Source organism: Delphinus delphis, chromosome 16, assembly GCF_949987515.2.
Source record: "Delphinus delphis chromosome 16, mDelDel1.2, whole genome shotgun sequence".
Lineage (NCBI taxonomy): Eukaryota > Metazoa > Chordata > Mammalia > Artiodactyla > Delphinidae > Delphinus > Delphinus delphis.
This window is the reverse complement of record NC_082698.1, coordinates 44,808,864-44,825,908: the sequence shown is the minus strand read 5'-3', so window position 1 is coordinate 44,825,908 and position 17,045 is coordinate 44,808,864. Positions and strand designations below refer to the sequence as shown.

Sequence of the window (17,045 nt, the reverse complement as noted above, 5' to 3'; positions counted from 1 at the left end):
TGAGTGGTTTGGTGAGAGTAGACGTGTCATCATCCAGCTGTGGGAGGAAATGGTGCTTCTTCTAGCCGCCCCCTCCCCTGGGGAACTGCAGAAGTGACTAGAATGCAAGGACCCAGGTCCTTGAGTCCTGGGCATGGCTGACCTGGGGGGAGCACAGAAGGAGTAGGGGCCTCATCCACAGACTCCTCCTGACTCTGGGAAGGGTTGGTTGCTTGCCCATCTGAGTTGCCCTCTTGGCAGCCAAGTGGCCAAGTCAGGGTCCTGGGCTCCCGCTTAGTCGGGCTCTCCTTGCACGCATAGGCCAGAATGAACTTTTTGACCACCTGGAGCCTGTGTACCCATGCTGGGTCCCCTTGTTCAGGCTCTGACTCGGGCTCCTGCCCTCCCTCCATTGGCTAACCTCAGCCAAGCAGCTGGGTCCCCGGATGCCCTGGGCTTCTAGGGGTTAAAGTCAGGGTGGGCCCCATTCCTAGGCCTGGCTGGAGGGGCTGGCTTGGGCGCTCTTGTCTCTGCATTAGAGTGGAAGGACTGCTCCGGAGCGGAGCCAAGTTCACCAGAAGCCAAGTTCCCCCGAGCCCTGGGTAACATCTGGACCAGTCAGGCCTCTTGCCTGTACACGGACCACATGCAAAACAGTTGGAAAAGTTAGTAATATTGACAAAAAGCTGGCAGGAAGGTCACCAGCTGGACACAGCACCTAGCTCTCTTGGTAAGAACACTTGGGGCTCTGTCACTTTAAAAAACCTGTTGAAATTCTCCACTTGACAGGCAGGCAACTGGGTCCTGGGAGCAGGAATAAAAATTGCCTTTGAAGGAAATGGATAATCCCAGGAGGTGGAGAGGGGAGAAGAGAGAAAGAGAAAGCTTGTATTCTGAGCTCAGAATGGGCTCTGATTTCTGGCCTGATCGCCACTGCTTCGCTAATGGACTCAGAACAGCATCTCAGGGACACGGGGGAGGAGCAGCCCCCATCTTGCACAGCGCTGCCCCCAGCAGCTGTCCTACTGTGCACCTTGCAGTTTGCTGCTCTGGGGTTGGGACCAGTCCTGCCTCACCAGTGGGCCCCACATGCCGGTTCTGCTCAGCTCTGAAGGACCCCTGAGAATTTCAGGGGAACCTGGAGGCAGGACACTCGGAGGGGAGACTTTGGCTCTTCCTTTACCCTGGCCACCCAGCCCCCAGCTGCAGGCCACTTTCCCAGGTGATCTGGTTACAGGGCCATACAGACTTCTGCAGGGACCCGGTACACTTGCTAAAAGCCAGGCCCCAGCAGCGACTTTCTGGACTTAGCCCAGGTGTAAACCTGAAGCCTGCTCCAGGCTCTCCAGTGCCACGAGTCACTGAGAGCCTTGAAGCCAGGCTTTCTTCTTCCTGGTTTTCAGGGAGTCGAGTTTGGTCTTGGGGGTGCCAGGTGGTCTGCTTTCCCCCTGACTTGTTGGCCATGCCATCTCTTGACGGAGTTCAGCCTTGAGGAAAAAAAATGAAGTCCCTCACTCACAGGCCTCCCCAGCTCTCTTGCCCCACATATGGAGCTTCAGAACCACCAGGAGCCCTCTGGGAGCTCTGTAAACAGGCAAACTTTTTTTTTTTTTTTAATCTCTGGACTAAATATTCTCAGACCTACATTTAATCCCTGATGAAAGGATCCACAAATTCAAATAATTTGGGGTATTAAGTAGGGCTTGGATAAAATCTGCAGAAAACATGCACACATCCACGCGCACACATACACGCACACACACATCCACGCGCACACACACACACACGCGCGCGCGCACACACACACGCGCGCACACATCCACGCGCGCACACATCCACGCACACACACACGCGCGCGCACACACATACACGCGCGCACACACACACGCGCGCACACATACACGCGCGCACACATACACGCGCGCGGGCGCACACACACACACACAAAAGTCAGTACCCACCCACCCACCCCCCGGAGCTTGCAATTCCAGACTTCCAGGGTGAGCTGTGGGTTCTGCAGGAGCCCTTTGCTAATTTACACTAATGAGTGTCAATTATGGTATTTTGCAAATTGGTGAATTGGCAAACAAAGATGTAATACAACCCAGGAGGCTGGAGCATCCCTGCACAGGCAATGAAAGCCACGTTTCCCTCCAGCCCTGGAAGTGCAGGGAGAAGATGGGCCCTTGCCTGCCCTCTGGGGACGCCCAGGTAGGAAGCCGGTGGGATTCTTTTGTGGTTGCCTGGGCTTAAGGTAAATGTGAGGACAGAGAAGACTGCAGGTGGGGGAGGGGAGCATTCCCAGGGGAGCTGCAGTGGCTCCTGGGAGAGAGCGAGCCTGGAGCCTCCTTCTTCCCCCTCCCTGGTCCCTGAATCGGGAAATCTTTCTCAGTTGGCCATGGAGGAGTTTATTTTGCAAAGAATAACTAGGAACCTCAGTACCTTGGACTGAAACAGTTCTCTCCTGTGATTAATGTCCTTCATCTTGAGACACCCAAGCAGGGGCCTTCCGATTTTAGCTTCCCTACCCTCCTAAGGTCCAGCTCTCCTCAGGTCCTTCTGGCCTCTTGCCCTGTAGAAGCTGAGCCTCAGCCCACTCAGAGCTCCCTGCGCTGCCCAAGGAAAAGGTCTCTGCCAGGATGCACCCATGACTCCTCCCATCGTTCCCCATCCTACCCTCATTCCACCGTCTGATCACTCGGCTGCAGACTCAGACACACTTGTATCCCCAAGGCCTGGCAGGATAATAACAAGCTGCTTTGTTCTCGTTACCTCTCTAGGGAAACCGGTCAGCCTGAGCTACAGATGCCCTTGCCGATTCTTTGAGAGCCACGTCGCCAGAGCCAATGTCAAGCATCTCAAAATCCTCAACACTCCGAATTGTGCCCTTCAGATCGTGTAAGTCTGAACATCCTCCTCCAGGGATGTTCCATTTGATGGCCATAGTAACACCTAATTCACAGACTTGTTAAAGCTAGAGAAATGACACATGCCGAGTGTCCAGGCTCGAACCTGGCATAATTAGAGGCAGCTGATAGTACCACCAGGCAGGAGTTTTAAAAGCTTCTCTTACCCTTGGTGCCGTGCTCACTCACAGAGGGTCCTTGCCTCTTCTTTCCAAGCTTCCTCCCTTTAGTGCAAGAGATGGGAGCACATTCAGATGCACCCTTAGACTGGAGAAACATGGGATTCACCAAAGTTTCTTTCTGCTGAAGTACAGTAAATTAGCCAGCCCCTTGCTAGTAACAGTTCTGCCAATTTCAGGGCTTTGGTGCCCTAATTTAATCCTTTATCACATAGCACAAACTCACAAGACTCAAATTCAGTTGAAGTCATCGTTAAACTGTTTGGTGAAACTCAAAATTACCAGCGCACTTAACTGCATTTTCTGAAAAGCCAACACACAAGGTTTCAGTTTTGCTGGTGTTGATGGCAGCTGCTAACATTTGATTTTATTCATGTGGGAAACGAGACATACCAAAATCACACATACATGAGACACTAAGATCTCTCCTGGAGAGCAGGAGCCTGAACCAAGTCCAGAAAGAAAGCCACACGTGGCCGTCCATTGCTCGGCCCTCCGGTGCCCATGTGTCCCCGTGCTCGCTCACAGCGAGCTTGACCATGTGTCTAGATGTCGGGGAGTGGAGGCTCGGGGTCTCCTGGGCAGAGCTCACCTCCTGAAAAGTCCCAGCACTAAAAGCAAGACGGGAACACAGCAGTTGGAGCAAAAGCTACACCCATCTGACGACTCTCCACCCAACACCAACTGGTTTTAGGTTTGACTTTTCTTTTTCTCTAGCCTTTGCTGCCTTGAATGTGTTTGTCATTTACAATATGCTTTAGGGCACTAGAAGACGAATTTTTTTGTTTTCATTTTCTTTGCTTGTAATAAAATACTCTCTTTTGAGAAGTATTTAATCAGATAATGAATTCAGCGAGGATGGGCCCACTTTGCAGTGCAGACTCTGTGGGTTCCCTTGCCTCGAGGTTGAAGGAGCCAGATAGAATCCTCATGTCTTTCCGGGCAAACACATTAACAAACAGCAATCCCCAGAATTGGACCTGGATACGCCTTGCTCTGAGCCAGGCCCTCTGCACAGCTCGTTGACTCAACAGGCAGGCTGTGTGAAGACTCCTGGTGTCCATGAGCCTCTGTGCTGGCCGCACGGGTCCTCCTAGACCCCGAGCGGCTGGGCGGTGGTGTCCTCGGGCTGCTTGAGATTACCTGGTACCCAGGGGCTTTATGGAGAGGGATCCAGAGACAAGTCCAGGTCCTCTTCCAGGAGTCTTCAGAGAGGGAGGCTCTGAGTAAAGGTGAGAATTGGGAGGAAGGTGCAGTACGAACTTTCAAAGAACAAATGAGACAATGAACATTCAGTGAACTTGTAAAATCTCTCTGGAAACCATTTTCTGGCAAACTACCTAGACTACCTCTCCCCCTCCCCCTCCCCCTCCCCCCCACTGCCCCGCACTGTACTCTCACCTCTCCATCCCCCAGCCTATGCGGTACCCCTTTGTAGGTCTCCTGCCTCTAGGCTTACTCTTAAGTCTGTCTTCCATGTACTATCAAGATGGTCCATCAAAAGAAAAATCTGCTTCTGCCACCCCACAAGGTCCCGTCATAAACAGAATTGCAGATGAAGCCCCACTGCTTTGCCCCTTACATCTGGCCACGGGCTTCTTGAATGTCCTGTCTCCCAAATTCCTCACATCCGTCTCTGCACTGTTACCCCTTTGGGCTATTTGCTCTTGCTTTTCCTCCCCCCTTTACTTCACTTGCCCAGCTCCTACTTATCCTTCAAAAGGCAACTCAAATGTTCCCTGTGTGAATTCTCCCTGGACTCCTTAAAGACTTTTCTTCACTCCCCAGTGTCTCTGGGGTAAAACTTGCAGCACGGCTAGCACTGTCTCCCCAGCACACCTGGGGTTCCTGCCAAGCCTGAGCCTGCCAGGCGGGGCACCCCACTCCAGTTGGGTCCTAACCTGGGTGTCGGATGAACAGATGCCCAGGTCACAGCCACGCTCCCCTCCGATCAGCTGCACACTGTCGCCTCTTCTGTTTTGCCAGGGCAAGGCTGAAGAACAACAACAGACAAGTGTGCATCGACCCGAAATTGAAGTGGATTCAGGAATACCTGGAGAAAGCTTTAAACAAGTAAGCACAACCACCAAAAAGGACTTTCCACTAGATCCACTTGAGGAAAGCTAAACCCATGTGAGATGAAAGGGCAAAGGTGTGGGGGAGGAAGGCCTGAACGGTGAGGACCAGGTGTGCCTGGGGGGCAGCGCACTGACCTGGGCACGGGCGAGAGGTTTGCCCAGCATGTAGACAACTGCATTTATAGCCTACGGTACAATATCGCAGCGTGTGTTCATCTGTGCCCCGTACCTTTCACATTGGCTGTTTTATAACTGGGGTTTTTCTAAGACATTGTATCATCCCAATAGCATTTCCCACCAGTCCGTTCCCTCATAATCATCACAATCATCATCATTCTCATTACCCTTTTTTAAATCGATGATTATTTCAAGCTTTGTATTTGGTTTGTTTTGGAGATTCTCCTTTTCTCCCCGGGGGAGTCTGAGCACAGTCAGGTGATGGCCAAGCAGGGAGCTCAGATAAGCATCCTTCCTCCAGACGCTGAGGCTCGGAGGAAGACTGTGGGCGACTCCAGCAGGGGGTGCCTCTCCTGAAATGACAACCCACGTGCTGACCAGTGCTAGGCAGCGGCCACTACCTTCGCCTCCTCTTTCAAGCTCAGTGATTGGACGGGTGGGCTCCATGCAGAACTGCCATCACTGGGGACTGTGCTCAGAGACCCTCTCCGGGTCACTCCCGGCCTCTTCCTGCCTCCCAGAATATGCTTTCATCTCGCTTCTGCTTCTCATTTCTCTACGCACCCAGCTGGAGGAGGGTGACCGCAGGGGCTCCCACCCTGTGGCCCCCTCCTCCCTTTGCCCGCCCCTCCTCTGCAGGCCCTCTGTGAGATCCTTCTCTGGCCTCCTCCAGAACGGGGCTGGCCCTCTGCTGGGGGTATGAGATCATGTCTCCTCCTTCCCATGAAAGACGGTCTTTGCAGAATCAAATGCAGTTTTCAATCTGAGAGCTTGCTTTGAGGAATTTGGTTTCTGTAATTGCCTCTGAAACCTGTGTATGCCACGGAGGCTCTACAAACTCTGAGGTTTCTGAAATCAGGAGTGAAAAAATAGATGAATCAACGAGCCTCTTGCCACTAACCCCTCCTCCTGAAGCCACAAGATGGTTTCGGGTTCCAATCAGAAACGTTGGCGAGATGGAATCCCCTGCATAAACGTGATCCACAGATGGGCCTGGTGGTACTTGTAACTTTTTTGCAAGGCATTTTTTTATATATATTTTCGTGCACAATTTTTTAAACGTTACTTTAGTAAACAAATGTATTTCAGAATATATTTATAGTCGAACAATTCCTATATTTGAAGTGGAACCATATGAATGTCAGTGGGTTACATTTCTCTATTACCGTAAACTACTGGCGATTTGTAAAGAAATATATATGATATATAAGTGTGACTGCAGCTTTTTAATGTTACCCACAGTGTATTTTTCCACTTGTACTAAAATTGTATCAAATGTGACCTTATATGCACTAGCAATAAAATGCGCATTGTTTCATGGTATAAACCTCCTACTGTATGTGGGAATTTATTTACCTGAGGTGAAGTCCGTTAGTTGTCAGACATGGGGCTCACACACATTTCTGCAATTTATTCGGATAAGCTGGCCTGCTGGTCAGGTGCCTTGCATCCCTCCTGCCGAGTTCACATGCAAGTGACAGCACATGGGCCTTGCTCAGGAGCAGATTAGATCTGCAGCTCAAGTTTTTATGTCTTTTTTTTTTTTTTTTTTTTAAACCCAGTAGAAGCAGTGGGGCTAGTTTTCTGAAGAATCATATTTGACTCACTAATTCCTCCTCCCCTTCTTACTGCTCCTTGGTCCTCCTAACATCCCCACGTAATCTCCAGAGACTCAATCCTCATCATATCCAGCTTTCACATTTTCCCATGTAAAAATCCCATCATTCCAGCCCATGGCTAATATCAAGCTTTCTCAGGAACAGGTGGCCTTACCCCATAAATCATTAAATACCATTCAGCTTGAATCATTTTAATGTGACAGTCAAGAGCCAATTGCTCTAATAAAGTTGCTCTAATAAAATTCTGCTAACCAGCTCTCTCCCTTGCCCTCCAGAACAATCCCAGTCATTCCCAGGGGGTGTGTGCACAGGCGTCCAGAAAGGAGAAGGTGGGGTCAGGCTGCTTTCTTTCTCTCCTCCTGGAAGGCCATCTGAACCTTGGGCCTCCAACCTCCAAAGCTTATTCGATTTGAAATGCAGAGATTTTAAAGATAAAGCAGAGAGTTCAGCTCTGCATTGAGATGTAAAGAAGCCCTAGGAGAGCAGGTTGGGGTGAGACGGAAGACCAGTCCAGCCTGGCCCTGGGCGTGCCTTCCCACCCTTTCGGATCAGTTCACGGGTATCTGTGTTCTGGAAGCCCGTCTAACATTTTTTTGAATTGGGGAAAATGTCTAACTTATTTTAATGAAGTACTGACAGACAGTGCTTTGCCTGGGCGCCTCCAGACCTGAGACTAAAGACAGGGTTAAACAAATACACGGGCCACTTTTAAATATTGTGCAGACTGAGAAAGATTCCTGTTTATTTCAACGTTATTAATGGTTCTACTAATTTTATCTAAGGGGGCGCAGAGAAGAAAAAGTGGGGAAAAGAGAAAAGATAGGAAAAAAGAAGCGACAGAAGAAGAGAAAGGCTGCTCAGAAAAGGAAAAACTAGTTATCTGCCACCTCGAGAAGGACCACAGTGCACTCTGCTCTTGTGTCTCCCGGCGCTTTGTAAATCTGCCCCAACCCTCCTCCAGGGCAGAGCCCCTGCTTCCCGGGCGGGCGCTCAGACTTCCATGGGGGAGCAGCATTTTGCCGCCACTGTGGCCACCCCGGGTCCTGTATTTATGTGCTTTTTAGGGCCTTTCCTGGTCTGCTAAGTTAAGAAGAAAGTAGTTGTACAAAGACCGGGGTTGGAGTCTATGACACAGAGCCTGTGTGCTCAGGACTCTGTCTAGAACAGCCTGGGACTCCGGAATGGCCCAGCGCTCCATCTAGAATGGCCCAGGGTCTCTCTCCAGCATCACCCTGGGCTGAGGAGCCTCCACCCTGCCCTCCGCTCCCTCTCTCGCAAGGCCCATGATCACGAGCGCTCAGAGCTCACACAGCTCCACACTCTTACGATCTGCGTTCCCGTCTGGGGCCAGCGTGTGGCCACCTGGCCTGTGCACAGAGCGGCCCGCTGGCCCAGCAGCCGGCATCTCACCCAGCAAGGGCCATGTGCCTGATACCCTCTCACCTTCCACTGCCGGTGGCATCACTGCCTTTGCGGGGCAGAGCTGGCTGTGGCCATGCCATTTGCAGGCGGTAACTGACTCCTTTCCCCAAATGCCTGCTGCCTGGCTCTCCACCACTCTGCCACCTGGGGTAGGACTTTTCTGGCCTCTCCCTCCCTGGGCCTGGGGCTGTATGAGCAGCTTTACCTCCAAGCTTGGGCGGGTTTCTTCAGACCGTGTGGGGAGAATGGCTGACAGCTCTGCATTTCCAGAGAGCAGTTGTGGAAATGCTTCTCAGGGAGCCTCTTTGCAGGGCAATTCGCTTTGTAGATTCTTTAAACGGGTTCCCTGATGCAGAGGAGTTGTGTGAAGGGCCTGTAGCTCTGGGGACCCCTAGCCTATCCCCTTCCCCCTTCTGCATGACCCCAAGTGATTAGGTTCTGGGACGCAGCTGCCTCGGTCCTCACTCACCACCCCGACCTCAACACACATACACACGCAGATTCAGGGCTGAGCTTTCTTGCCAAGTCTCTCTAACTTGGACTGGAAGGAGGGGGATCACAGGGGAGAGCAAGGCCCTGATTTCAGTAGTGCTTTGAAAAGGGAAACCTTGAATATCTACTCTTCTCCCCATCCCCCTGTCACACATGGACACACACTCACCCTGTACCCCAGACCCCTGGTCATAATTTCAGTACATGGATCCAGAAAGACGACATGGTTGAAGGATGGGGCACATGGATTTCAGAAGAAGAAACCCAAGGTCCTTGCCTGTCACCTGGGTCACAGGGCGCTGTGTCCCCCTCACGCTTTAGTGCGCTCCTTTTAATTGCAGCATAAGGAATTACAGCCATTACTTTTCCTCACTGGAGAAGTGTCCCCCTAGGGCACTGTAGCCAAAGACTTTTACTTCCCACTGCCATCCCTTGTACCTGGCTAACTCCCCCAGCCTGTGGCCCTCTTGCCAGCAACAGGGATGGCAGGCCTGCTCCCGGGCGTGTGGGTTGCCCACTTACCTCATCCTGCCTGTGGTGCCTCCGAAGGCCTCTGGATGGCTGCTGGGCTACCCAGGGCTGCAGTCCTTTCCGTGGAAGCCAGCAGCAGTTCTTGTCTGCAGGACCTTGGCCAGGGTAGCGCTACTCTTACAAAAGCACCTGCAGAGGGTCAGACCTGTGACTCCACGCTCCCTTTTTCACACCGCAGGAGCAGTACATTTCTGTGCCAGAGAGGGTGACAGGTCTGTTCTGGGAGAGCTGTTTGCCCTGTAGCAGCTGTGGGTCAAGCTATTGCTTCCCTGAGGTAAGCAATAGCTTACAGACTGCTTTCTGCAGTGCCCAGGGAGACAGCACGGGCCACCTCTCCTGGGGGAGCCGGGGCTGCGGGGACTCAGAGGGTTGGACCCACATTAGAAAACATAGGCAAGCCCCTGTCTGTCCTTATATGACTCCTTTGGCCCTGGGGCCTCACTGTATCTGACCAGCGGGCCTCAGCCCCGCTGAAGGCAGGGTGGCCGTGGAAGAGCCGAAGAGCTGGACCTCCATTCCGTTGTGGGTTGAAACTGACTAGGCAGCGCTCGCGCGTCTGCCACCAGGTGCGCATGCGCGGTCCCAGTGCCGGCTGCCTGGGCGCCTAGCTCCGGGGCCGCTCCGCCGCGCCAGCCCAGAGGTCCTGGGGCTTAATGTCTATGCTGGGCTAAGGCATCGCACTTCGTCCTGCCTTGTGACCACTGTGCCATGCCATCTCCGTGCCCTTGTTCATCCATCCGCCCTGTGCTTGCTGTGCCCACCTGCCCTCTCTGCTTCCCGCCTTCCATCCGTCCTCCGCTTCTGCCATGCTGTCTCTCTCATTTCAGTCCCCCTGCTCAGGGTCTCGGAAGGCAGAAGCACCACAGAGATTTGGAAATCAGGGGTGTGTCCCCGGCTGGAGCGGGGCTCAGCGTCTCAGGTGTGCGGCCCGACCACTGCAGGAACCCGCCTTAATGGTGTCTCCCTCTGTTCTTGTTAACAGGAGGTTCAAGATGTGAGAGGCGCAGGTTGGGTCAGACGCCTGAGGAAACCTTACAGTAGGAGCCCAGGTCTGAAATCAGAGTTAGGAAGGGTCTGTAGCTAGCCACCCCCCGCACCCAGGCAGGCCTGAATGCATTTCCAAGAGCCTTGTCTTGCAGTTTGCCTTACTTCACCATTTGATCATGTAGCAAAATATATGGCGTTTATTTCTCATTTAGTCTGATTATCCAGTGTCACTGGCGACAGATAGGAACTTAGATTAAGGCCATTCTTTTACCTGCTTTGTTATAATATCCTTCCCGGAACCCCTTATCTAGCCAGAGGTTTCTGAGCTGTGCAGGCTGGAACCCCAGACGGAGGGAGCCTTGCCCACATCACCGTGTCCAGGGTGGAGAGCCACCTGGAGGTGTCAGCACCAGTGAGCGTGGGCAGACCTTAGTGAAGGCTGCCCTGTGCAGGGGCGGAGGCGGGTGGGGGAGAGGTTCTGGGGAGCCAGGCAGGAGCCTCACCCTTCCTCAGGGTGAGAGCAGGGTTCTGCCTCTTTGGCGAGTACCGCAGGGCTTCCCTGAGCTGAGGCAGGCAGGAGTGTGAGGCCAGGGCAGGGTGAGATTCACCCCTCATCCCAAGCTCTCCTCTACATCCCATCACGTCCTTCTCATCATTCTCTCTCTCATCCATCATCATGTGTATCCAAGACTGTCTCCATGACCCAGGAAAAGGACTCTCTCAAGAGCAAAGCTTTACTTTAAACTGGGCACCAAGAAGTAAATCAAAATGTCTCGTGTTACCTGGTCCTGGAAGCACTGTGCACGTCTGTGGCTTGTTTGGAATATTGTCCATTGTCCAATCCTGTGTTTTTGTTCAAAGCCAATGTCCTCGGTGCATGCACTGTCAGTTCCTTAAATGCAAAGCCTGAGAGTGAGGAGATGCCCCCTGGGGCCTTTGACCAGATTTTTGATTAGGGCTGTGATCCTTTTGGATGGAACCTTGTTTTCCCCATGATCACAAACCCATGTTGGATCAACAGAGCCCAAGGGAATTCGGTTTGCAGCAGTATGACCTTCGAGGATGCAGACCCTCAAGGCGTCTGTAACTGTTGGTACCTCAGAACTACAGAGAGTTTTGTCTTCGCGGTGTCAGCACTGTTTGGGGAATAACAAGAAAAGAATTTTCAACTTTTTTTTGGTTTTGAAAGCCCAATCCCTAAAATAATCAATCCTGGACATGAAGATTCCTTCCCGATTAAAATCTAACCTCATTTTTTTCACCATTTGATGATCCCATCATCTCTTAACTTGGCACAGTGGCCCCTGGACCTTCTCTGCTGCCGCTGTCATCTTGTGCTTACAGGATGTCCAGCAGGGCATTCCTCTTAGAAAAGAATGGGCTGGTTGGGAAAGTAGCTTAACAATCCTGACGTTTAGGGTGTTTCCCTTTATTGAGAGCAGTTTGTAGAGCTGCATTAAACAGTTTAAAAATCTCACTTTCTGAAAAGGAGGCACTTGAGGGCTTTTGGCTTGTTTTGTTTTTCATTTGGTCTCACTAATACTTTTCCCCTCTGGTTAAGTTTTTTTTTTAATTAAGAAAGCAGAAAAAAAAGAAGGGCAAAACAAGGAAATGTATCAATTGACAGGATGATGTAAACAACATGCAGAAAGGATATTCTTGTAAAATAATCTTGAATTGTAGGTGTTCTCAGATTTAATAACCTTTGGGTTATCAGTACCATGTGTTAGGCATTTCCATAAATATGCCTTTAAATTAGATCTTCATGCAAATAGACGCAAATCCATCAACCAAACAAAAATTCACATCCTCAAACCAGCTTTGTTATATTGAAAACAATAGAGTATGGAGGGGCCTTTATTAGTTATAAGGGATACAGAGCTGGTTTCAAAACCCTCTTCTGAAGTTAACCTGTCACTACAGGCCTTCTGAATTATACATGAAATGATCTAATTTTCAGTGGGAGAGTCATTTTCCAAGTAATTCAAGACATTTTAAAATCTCATGGAAATTTTGGAATTACCATCCCCTGGAACCCATGAACCAGAACCATTAAATCTCTTTCTCCAAGAAAATTAACATGGCCCTAAATAAATCTTGACTACAGTTAAGAATAATTTTTGTTTCTCCCCTATAGGGGGAAAAAATAGATAAGAGGAGAAACTGCAGGAAAAATGATTTGTGTGACAATCCCTCTACTTGCAATCTGCTCCTGAGTGGAGACTGCCCAGCTAAAGCAAATATGCATTTAAATAGTCCATTTGCAAAGGAAAAGGCTCTCCTGATCCCCTTTTGCTTTCAAAATACAAGTGGATCACTTTGATTAGGGGTCACCTAGCTGTTCTTCCTGGTCCAGTGCTGCCTCTACCTGACCTTCCCTTGGGCTCCGTGTAACCTCCAGGGTGGTCCTCCACTGCCAGCCTTTGCATCAGGACCCAGGCAGAGAAGACGTGGGGGCACTGAACTCACAGACGTGCTGTGTGTTGGAATCCGAATTTGTGCCTTGTGTTGTTTTGCACCGTTCTTTGTCCCACTCCGGCCAGGTGCTGAGACCCCAGCGAGACACACGAAGGACCCTCAGCTTATCTGCCTGTCCTCCAGAGAAAGGAGGGCCAGCTTTGAGCAGAGGGCCTGAGTAGCAAAAGGTTGCAGTCCCCACTGTGTGAAGTCCAGAGAACTTCTAAGCCTTTTCACTTGATCCGATTTGACCTTCCTTTTCTGACTGCCCCCTGGTGTTATCACTATGGGATCTCTCACTGGGAGTTCATCACCTTTCCCAGGTGGTGCATCCTTTTGTAGCTGGATGAGAATTGTGGGGTCCTGATCTCTCTACACATATTCCCTGGGAAATTTCCCATCCCTGGGAAATGTTCCCTGGAAACCTTCAAGTCCCCTAAGGAGACCACTGACATTGTCAAGTTGAAAAATCCCATAGACTGTTACTCTGCAACCTCGCTGGACTCTCAGTCTCTGAGCGGTGATGGGTTCAGTGTTAAATGCGATAAATACTGTATTTTGTATTGTTTAAACTGCATCTCCCACATAATGTGAAAATGGTCCAGGAGAAGGCAGCTTTCTATATGCAGTGTGCTTTTTTTTTTTAACAAGTAACAACTCCTTTTGAGAAACAACAATTTCTACTTTGAAGTCATATCAATGAAAAGATGTATATGCACTTATAATTTTCCTAATAAAGACATGTACTCAAATGTAGCAGCCAACGGTTTGAAATTAGTGTTACCATTTGGAACTCTCCAGACTTGGTTTTTCTTCCTCAAACCCAACACGGAGGGGTTATGTAGTTCTAGCTGCAATAGTCAGTGAAAAACAGGCCATTGTAATCATACTCATCATAGGCAAGAATTCTGGGGGCAGACTTGCGTCTCCTAGTCTGTGTACTTAGCAGGGGGGAAGGCTCTCCCTTTGCTCTGAATGTCCCTGGTTTTGCGGGAATCCCTTCTTAAAAGCGAGCCAGCCCGCTACTCCAGCCCGCTACTCCCTCCAGAAGGGATAGTTTTGTGCAAGGGCCTGGGTGTTTTCCTGTCAGCCGTGGGGAAGGAAACTTCCACTCTGTACTTCTCAGGCTTAGTAGAAGGCAACAGAGGCCCCGTCCCCGAAGGCATGGCCAGACACCCAGCACCTTTTGTATTTTCTGTCCTGCACCGGGGCCTCTGCTGGAAGCCAGTTGCTGATTCAGCCAGCAGTGTCCTGAATACTGGGGACAGGGGCTAAGCCCAACAGACAGGGTTCTGTCCTCACAGAGGTCAGTCAGCCTTTCCCACTTTCCACCACATCCCCTCTGATCCAGTCAACCATGCTGGAAAGAAGAGGCCAGCACAAAGCCCCCAAATCCAGATTGTTCTGTCCTCCAGACCCTCTTGCCCACATGCCCAGATGTGACCACATCACCCCTGTGCTCAGTACATCCCGGGTGTTTCTAGGGTGACTGCAATGTGGTTACCAAATTGCAGATGAACTGGAGGAAGAAGGAAGGATTAGAGAGACCACGTCAAGAGGCAGCGTGGCATCCTGGGACAGGCGTGGGAGTGAGGATTAGCAGGCCAGTGCTTGAACCCTGGTCTTCTCTCTGCTCACTGTGTGACTTGAGGCCCTTGCCTGACTCTCAGTCTCCCCATGTAACGCTGGAGCTTAGAATCACCAAGAGCTGTGAGGATTAGACTGGGATCCTTCTCTCTCACCCCACTGCTCCCCGGGGTCTACAGTGTTGGGATAAGATCCTGCCTGCCTCTGCTTAGACCTTCAGCAAAGCTCTGATACCACCTGGAGCTCAAAGTGATCTTAGGAGTTGAGCTTCACCCGCTTAGCCAACAGATGGGGGAAGTCTGTTGGTTGGGTCTTGTAGGTGTCCCAGTGCCTGTGCGGTGCTGGTCCCAGCATGTCCCACCACTATCCTGGCAGCGGGAACTCACAACCTAACCTCTGGATTAATTCCACGGAATGATGTTGACTCTTCAGAATGATGTTGCATTAAAAAATAATAATAACGAATAACTGGACCCATGGCCTACCATGCTTTACACAGCGGACAGCCCCCCTTTAGCCAGCCGACAATACCCGCCACGCCAGGCCCGGTACTAGGTGGGCAGTGTGGATACCGTGGTGAGCAAGCTGGCGTGCCCCCCGATTTCAGGGAGCCTGTAGTCTGGGGGACTGTCTTGCAATTAAGTGAGCATTTTCGTAAAGCTTGGTAATGTAGGTCAGGGTGCATCCAGGGGTCAGGGAAGCTTAGAGCACCATCGAGGGCTCCTTAAAAGAAGTGCTGCTGAAGCTGAGACCTGAGAGAAGTAGATTATTTCCAGGGAGGGGAGTATCCACTGACCCATGAGGCCTGCCCTTGTGAGCCCACATGGTGTCCTGCTGTGAGTTAGAAATGGGAGCTTATTCTGCCAGGGGCGCGGCTCCCACGGGAAGCCCAGCATGACGGCAGAGAGAGCTGGATTTCAGCCCCTCACTCCCCTGCTGCACCCTTGCGTAAGGCACAAACTGCACACGGCGGTTGAGAAGGGCTGGGCCCCCCACGCGGATGGGGTCCTGACAGCTGGGAAACGTGATAAAGGGGTGCCCTCGGTACAGCTGACTGCATGGTTTAGACACCTGGCCCTGGCTGCCCGGTCCAGTTTTCTGCCCCAGGAGTGCAGAGTTGTGATTCACACTTCATCGGGTTCTCCGGGTTTCTCTGGGCCTACAACTGAGAGCCTCGTTCTCGGGAGTGTGGGTAGCTGGAGAGAGAGAGACGTAGAGGGAGCTACAACTGGAGGAAACAGACTCAGGGAGAGAAGGGGGGTGAGAGAGCAGGAGGCCCTAGAGGCAGGTGAGAAGTAGACAGGGAGGTCCAGCCACACTCCCTGTCCTCGGCTTCTGTGTGTTCCAGATGAATCCCTCTCAAGAGCTAGGATGAGGATTTCTCCTAATTACACCCAAATAACCATCATTGGAGGCAATTAGACAGGCACAGGGGGCAAGGCAGGTGGGGAGCAATGAGGCTCTGGACATGGGCTCACACTTGCACAGGGAATCATTTTGGAGACCTCCCTCCCTCCTCCCCAGCCTCCCCAGGGGTCTTTTCTGGGGTTCGTCCCTGGCTTCAACTTGAACTCCAAGGAAAGACCCCTCAGGCCTGTGCTTGCTACCTTGTTAAGACTGATAAATGACCCAGAAGCATCCCCTAAGCCCCTCCCCACATAAAAAAGTACACAGATTCCGTTTAGGACCAAGATGCTCTTCCTTCCCTGAAAAACACCAACCCAACCTGCCCAGCATAAATTGTGGTGAGACGGCTGAACCGTCAGCCTGTGGAGAGCTCTAGCCCAACCCCAGATGTGTGGCGGGGAGGCTGCAGTCCACCCACAGCCTATGTGTCCAATGAGAACAAACTGGGACAATGGATTCTCAAGTGTATACATCTCCTGCAGGGCTGCAGGCTCTGTAACGTCCTGTTGGGGATGGGGGAGCTCTGCGGTGAAGAGCGCTTGTCATAGTGGGTGTTTAACAAACATTTGATATGTGAGCTGATGTCCTCGAGTTGTGAGGCATCCGCAGACCCTAGCAGCAGCTTCCCGGGCAAGCCACAACCAAGCCCTGCTGTTCCTACCTGGCACTGGAGCTAATCTCAAATTCCAAGGAGGTTGTTCTGCTAAGTTTCCAGAAGTTAACACTCATTTTAGAGCAAATGAATTGCAGCTACCTCTCGGCCCGTGAAACCAAACAGAAACATAGCAGAGTGAAGCCCTAGATGGGGGGGGAGAGTAGAGTGGCAAGGGGTGCTTGTGGGTGGGAGGAGCCTTGGATTCGTAGTGAAAGCGAGTAGCTGCGGATTGCTGTATGACCCATCCCCAGTTCAATCTAACTCAGTCCGCAGGCCGCCTGCCTGCACCTCTGTAGCTGACTGGAGCTCAGAGAAAAAAGTACATCCCCGCCATCCGGTCTGTTTAAATTCCTGACACTCACCACAAGTGGGTCCTTAGTGCCGACCGGATGCTACCACACTTCCCTGTTCCATTTCTCCTACTTCTCCTGGGTGCTGATTCCACACTTTCCTCTCTCTTTAAGTCTTCATCGCCCTCTCCCTCCACACTCCCAGCTGATGGTCTGGTTTCTATGTCAGAATGAAAGGAAGAGGTAAGAAGGGAATTTCTGTGAGCTTCCCCTCTCGTC

At 51.4% G+C, this 17,045-nt stretch overlaps 1 protein-coding gene across 4 annotated transcripts in view; it reads left to right on the top strand.

Moving 5' to 3' along the window:
* The window catches only part of CXCL12 (C-X-C motif chemokine ligand 12), a 28,321-nt gene that overhangs the window by 1,583 nt on the left and 9,693 nt on the right, over positions 1-17,045 (top strand). Inside the window, exons 2-4 of one of the 4 annotated variants that reach the window (XM_060034608.1) lie at positions 2,760-2,877; positions 5,051-5,137; positions 10,366-13,583. In XM_060034608.1, the coding sequence (XP_059890591.1) occupies positions 2,760-2,877; positions 5,051-5,137; positions 10,366-10,381 (221 nt within the window). In that variant the 3' untranslated portion in view covers positions 10,382-13,583. The other 3 variants (XM_060034610.1, XM_060034609.2, XM_060034607.1) reach the window with 3 other exon arrangements.